This window comes from Eurypyga helias, unplaced genomic scaffold (genome assembly GCF_000690775.1).
Source record: "Eurypyga helias isolate BGI_N326 unplaced genomic scaffold, ASM69077v1 scaffold17294, whole genome shotgun sequence".
In the NCBI taxonomy this organism is placed as follows: domain Eukaryota; kingdom Metazoa; phylum Chordata; class Aves; order Eurypygiformes; family Eurypygidae; genus Eurypyga; species Eurypyga helias.
The window spans coordinates 1147-7500 of NW_010248438.1; the positions used below are offsets into that span (position 1 = coordinate 1147).

The window sequence follows — 6354 nt, forward strand, 5'->3', positions numbered from 1 at the left end:
CAAGCTCTGTGTGACTCATGAAAAGATGCTAACTGCGTCTTTAAAGTCAAGTGGGGCATAGAGCATTAGGACAGCCAGAGAACATGTACCAAGGAATTTGTGGCATGTGGATCTATTTTATACAGCTTACATTCCATGCCTGACCAAAAAGTCTTTCGCTGTAATCATAGAATCATAGAATCACTAGATTGGAAAAGACCTTAGAGATCATCCAGTCCAACCGTATCTGTCCACCACTAAACCATATCCCATGCCTGCCCAAAAAGTCTTTCGCTGTAATCCCCTGAAGAAAACTGCCCTGGAATTTCAGTTCCAGGTTATGAAGGACTGCAAGGAATTACAATTCCATTGTTCCTTGGATGTCAGTACCCACAGAGTGAAAGATCTGTCTACTGAGTATTTCACAGCTTATTAAATATGTCTTTATATTTCTTGTTACTACTGTTATATCAGCAGAGCATGTTGCAAAATTAATTGTTAAACTTAACTTCTCTAATATTTTAAAATATGAGCATATTACACAAAGTTTGCACCGTAAGAACGATTTAAATGAACATTCTTTTTCTTTCTTAATAGTGGAATTGGCTATGATTATGGACCGTCTCTATGGTGGAGTTTGTTACGCAGGAATTGACACTGACCCTGAGCTGAAATACCCAAAAGGTGCTGGACGTGTTGCTTTCTCCAATCAGCAGAGTTATATTGCTGCCATCAGTGCTCGGTTTGTTCAACTTCAGCATGGCGATATTGATAAACGAGTAAGTTACACGGAAACTTAAAAAAACTGAGAAATATGAGAGTGATGATGTGTAAAAGAACTTCTCAGGGTGTGGTAACATTGCATTGGATTGGCTTTCATGCCAGCTTCTACACTTCCTTTAGTATTCCTCTAACTCCACCAGTTCCATGAGTTGAACCATGAACGCACCCAGACAAACAACATGCATTCCACAAAGCAGCGATTTGTTCTTAGACATATGTTAGACCATATGTTCTTTCCATTCTGGAGTTCCTGTTTTTGCCGTGTATGGGCAAAGGGCTTGAAAATCTTTTTCTCTCCCTTGTTCTAATGAAACCAAATACTGTGATAATTCCTCTGTCATTCATAGGAAGCTCTAGTATTCGTTGGTTTCAGATTAGCTATGTGAAAGCAGCTGCCCTTAATTTCAGCCATAATTGTCAGCACTTCAGAAAATCAATCAAGCTCAACACCTAAAATGCAAAATTTCTTATTCTTTCTGTTTGAGAGAGACTTCTGAATATTTCCCAGTGTATATTTCTGGTTGCTACGGATGCTTATGGCTAGACTTTCATAAAGAAGACTAGTCAACTTCATTACTCCTAATTAGAAGTGCAAGAGTAGCAAAGAAAACTGGCATCTAAATTATGTCAGTTTTTAAGTGTCACTAGTTTTGATGTCAAGAGCCGCAGAGATAGTCACTGGTATTAATAGATGTTCTTTTTTAAAAAAAAAAAGTCTTAGAGGAAGTAGTTCAAGGTCCAATCTCTGCAGATCAAAGACACGGAAAAAATAAAGTAGTGCAGTTAACAAAAGTCTGCTGCAGGGATGTAGCAGGCGCTTCTCTCCTTTCAAATGGGCAGAGTGATACAGCTTCACATCTGTCTCTCAGCTACCAGCTGCCTAGGGAGCTAAAATCCCCAAACATGGTCCTTTCCAGAGGGTGAGTGGGTCTGAATGTGGGTAGTGAACCAGGCTTCACACTGAGATGTGATGGCTGCGTTTTGCTGGCAGGATTGCTGTCCTTGCATCTTGCAGCTGAATTTGACTGATAGCTCTACCGTTTGGCTAATTGCATAACGAAAAATGGCCTTGACGCTGTGACTGTGTGAGGGGAGATAAAACTATTAATCATCTTGCATTTGAATGTTTGGATAAAATGGGAGTAAGGACCAGAACCCAGAACTCCTCCTAAAGAAATGCTAAAGTGGTCATTTATCTTCAAAATCAGGTATAGAATATAGCTGAGGGTGTTTTAGGAACTGTCGGCCAACAGTTGACTGTGAAGTAACCTAACTTTAAAATTAGAGGTGGACAATTGAGTCCCATCCAATCCAGTTCTCCTTCAAAGGTTGGAACCATGGACTTGAACGCTGTAAACTCAGGGACACACATCTTAGTCTTCCTCTTCCCATGGGAGTTGTCTTTGCAGTAGAGGAGTATATGGTAGGGTGGCAGTGCCATCTCATAAGAGAAAGGAAAGCATGAGCTCCTAAGTAGGTTGGTGTCTTGATTTGGTTTTTTAATGATAGGTCACCAGAGATTTTAAGGGCTCTTTGGATGCCGAGCAGGCATCTGAAACAGCAGTGCTTGGCATTTTGCAGAGAAAGGGGTGTAACTTGTTAATGTGTGATCTAAGACTGAAATACTTAAAGGGGGAAGGGCAGTAAATCTCCAGTATAACAGTGGATGTGTGCTGTGGGCCTCTTGGAGCTTACACTGGGAAAAAAAACCCACAAAATCTACCCCAAATACTAGATTTCAGAAACACAGCATTTGAATTATATTCATGAGACTTAATTTAGAAAAACAGTAGTCACATGATTTCTTTAATCACTGTTACCAAAAAAAAAGAAAAAGAAACAAGCATAATGAGTATCTGTAGGTAGGTGTTCATGGGCTGGAGAGGTTGGTGGGGAGAGGGAAGGGGCTTCTAGGCTTTGTCTTTAAATATCTGAATTCTTGGAGTTTCTCTTTAGTTGTTACAATTTGTGTTCTTTCTTTAGTGTTGCTTTTCTAGATCTTGACTTTTTTTTTCACCCAAGTATTCTCTTAAATCTGGAATTTGGGGCATTTTTATCAACCTGGTTTTTCTTATTTTTAAAATGGGGAAACATCTAGTTCTGAGGTGCTTCACTTGCAAAATGCAGCAATGCCAAATCTGTTTTAATAAATTCCTCTTTAAACCTTGTGATGGGGAAAGTTTATGAACCTTTTCGTTTATTTCAGAGGGCTTTTAATCTTGATTTTTTAAATCATCTTCTCTAATAAAATCATATGGTCAGTCCTTATTATTTATGTATAAATATATATTTGTACAACCTTGTTATTTGTGTCACTGAGAAGTAATAGAGAACAGCCTCTTTTTAGGGGACACTTTAACTCTTAGCTGGTTTTGAAAGCATGAAAAAACCTTTTTTCAGAAATACTCTGAAATCAGTATTACTGCTGATTTATAGACAAGTAATTTATATGAATCTGTAAACTACTGTTTTTGTAAATGAGGAAGATAATCCTAATTCAGGTACTGCCTTCATCTGAGATGCGTATGTACCCTGGCCAAAACAGAGGTGTATTACACATTTCACTGAAATCTTACAGCCAGGCTGGTCTCCTACCCTCCACCTTAGCATAGCCCTTCTGTACCAGTTACATCCAGTTTTTATAGGTCTGCTGTCCTTTCACATTCTTTTCACAACCAGTTTTGTATGTCTAAAAGTCTTTTTTCATTGCTAAATTTTGCAGTTCACCTGTTTATCCTTCCTTTAGTTCAAAGTATTCATAGCATTTTTTTTTGCGCATACCTTTTCCTACCTTAATTGGAAATCTTAGTGTCATGGTTGCTTAACAAACGTTTCTGTCATCTTAAATTCTTCCTTACCTAAGTACTCTGCAGCTTCTCTCCAGGCCTTTTGATGTGTAGATATGTTTAGTTTCTCTAACAGATGTTTTCCTTCAGTGAAATGCTCTTCATCCTGTTTTATCATATACGAAAGCTCAGCTCCAGACATTTCCTTTAAACTCGTTTGGAGTTTCAGCTCCAAACTGTTCCTTAAAATGTTGTTAACTTTCATATGCCCTCAGTCTGCATCCACTTCATGGAATACTGCCATTCCCCAGAGTGCTTCTCTAACACATTTGAAAACATCTTTGTGCCGATCTTGGTGCGTTAAGGCACCGAAGCTTGAAATCCACGCAGCCTCGTGCTCTCCGTAGTTGTGACCCACGGGCACGCTTGCTGCAGAAGGTAGCTGTATGGGCACGTGGGAGTGCAGCTCCTGATAAGGCAGGTCACTGTGGTGAGATAAGAAGCAGAGCTTGTTCTGCCCAGAGATGACTGGAAGCAGCATACTCTGCTTCAAACGTAGGTGCGTGTGACGTGTCAAGTATGACCTCTACTTCTGGAGCTAAGAAAATGAGGACTATTTTCCTGTGAAACTTTTGGGTGGGCAGCTGTATGCGTAAATCCCTGGAGTCACAATGGAAATGGTGTCTCTGGAGGCACAATGGAAAAAATACCTCCTTCTTTCAGACGTCTGCCGAGTGTAGTTCATGAAGCCAGTGTCTAGTGTTCTTCTCGGGTGATCTCAGAAAAAAGTCCTTTACAGCAGAGTTTTAGTATGAACTGGAATAACTCTGGCAACAAAAGGCAGAAAATACCGTCTTCAGAAGTGAGGAAAATGTGGAAGACAACAATACATTCCTTAATGATAGGGTCAATTCATTTTGTGTCTTATTATGAAGTTCTCCTTCCTGTCTGATCGCAGTCTGCAACAGTTCAGTTCCGCAAAGATGGATTGCGCATTTACCCGCTGGACTCCTGCCACTTTTCCACTCCGGCAGTCCAGTGAGTTTGGGAGAAAGAAGCTGTGTGAGACAGGTGTTTCTAGCAGTCTGCAACTTGCAAAATGGTCTTGTAAAAATATTCTCAGAAATACACTGAATACGAATTTCTGGACAGCCCAAAGCCACAAGTAATAGATGACCAAAATCTGTAGCTCCGAATTTGACCATTTATCAAAGCCACAAGTCTGTAGCTCCGAATTTGACCATTTATTGGAAACAGGGAATGAGTTTCCAGGGAACGGAAAGATCTCTATGCCAGCCTGCAGAAAGTATTTCTAATTTGCCCACAGAAGTAGTACATGCAGAGACTTAGTGTTTTTTAAAAAAGGTTAATAATGTAAAAATGGTTACATTCTTGTATGTTTGATGATTTTTTTGCTAAACAGTATAGAATTCAGTGTCAAGTTGGGGTACAGGCAGGAGCTGATGAGACAGGGAGACCTTTGGGCTTGTTCTCTTGTTCTACACATACTTCAGCATTACCATCTGCCAAGCACGTCTTTCCACAGCAGATTGAGGGGAGGTTCTGACGTTCATTACCTACGTAGGGTACTTCTGAAGAGCTGCCTTGAGGTGTCCTGCTTACTGCACGGGTAGGTCCGTAGCTGGTAAGATCTGTAGAACGGTAATAACTGATGAGTTAGACAAAGGCGTTAGTATGTCTGATTTCAGATTTCTGGGGGCTTATTTCAAGCCAGAAAAACCTGATGGCCTTCACGCAGCTTGAAGGAGGAGTAGGTGCTAACTCGAATGGCGTCTGTTCTGCTCCAACAGGTGGAGGTAAAGCCATACGTGTTGGACGACCAGATGTGCGACGAATGCCAGGGCGCGCGATGCGGTGGGAAGTTTGCTCCTTTCTTTTGTGCCAATGTCACTTGCCTGCAGTATTACTGTGAGTTTTGTTGGGCAAATATCCACTCTCGTGCAGGACGTGAATTCCATAAGCCATTGGTAAAGGAGGGGGCTGACCGCCCACGTCAGATCCACTTCCGCTGGAATTAAACATGGCGAACCAGCATCTACAGAAGGAAAGAAGGGTGCATGTGGCTTACTGTGTTTGAAGATACTGACATGCAGAAGAAATAAGTGCATTCTTCTGCTTTTCACCCCAGCTATCAATACATGCATCTTTATCAGCAGCCAAAACACTACAAGCCTCTTGTTTTTCACCAAAACCCTACATCTCAGGCTTACTAATTTTTGTGATATTTTCATGTTAAAATAAAATGTTTTTTTGTATTTTCTCCAAGTTATTTTTATATGTAAAGTTAAAACTAGATATGAGAATGTTTTTGCGTAGGGGCACACAGTCTGCTGCTATATTTAGTGGGTGAAGCGTGCACTTATTTCTAAACATGGGTTTTTAACTTCAAGATCTGCCCCAGTAATTTACCAAAGGTAGCAAAATAGTGAAGATGGAATATGTCTGCTACAAAAAGCTTATTTTTATTGTTGTTGCTATTTTCAGTGTATACATAAACTAAAAGTTAGGGTTGATTTTTTGCTCTCCATTTTGACTTGCAAGAAATAATACCTCAAGATAATCTGATTTATTAGCTATTTTTAAACATTTTTAATCACAAGCTGTATTAGCTTTGCTGCTATATAGGTGTTATGTGTAATGCCACCTATTAATACGGGATTGAAACGTTTAAGACACACTGCATTACAGATTAAATGCAGGCAGCACAATATGGCCTAAACTGCCATAGTTTTAGAATGTGAAAAACTTGCATGTTTACTTACCTGTATACACCATATGCATGCAC

General features: G+C 40.0%; 1 protein-coding gene across 1 annotated transcript in view; it reads left to right on the forward strand.

Moving 5' to 3' along the window:
* Positions 1 to 575: 575 nt before the first annotated feature.
* Positions 576 to 6354, forward strand: part of LOC104509193 (cytoplasmic polyadenylation element-binding protein 2) — a 6081-nt gene continuing 302 nt past the window's right edge. Inside the window, exons 1-2 of the mRNA XM_010151050.1 lie at positions 576 to 758; positions 5360 to 6354. The exon at positions 5360 to 6354 is cut by the window's right edge and continues 302 nt beyond it. Coding sequence (XP_010149352.1) covers positions 588 to 758; positions 5360 to 5587 — 399 coding nt within the window. The 5' untranslated portion in view covers positions 576 to 587 and the 3' untranslated portion in view covers positions 5588 to 6354. The remainder of the gene's footprint in view (positions 759 to 5359) is intronic.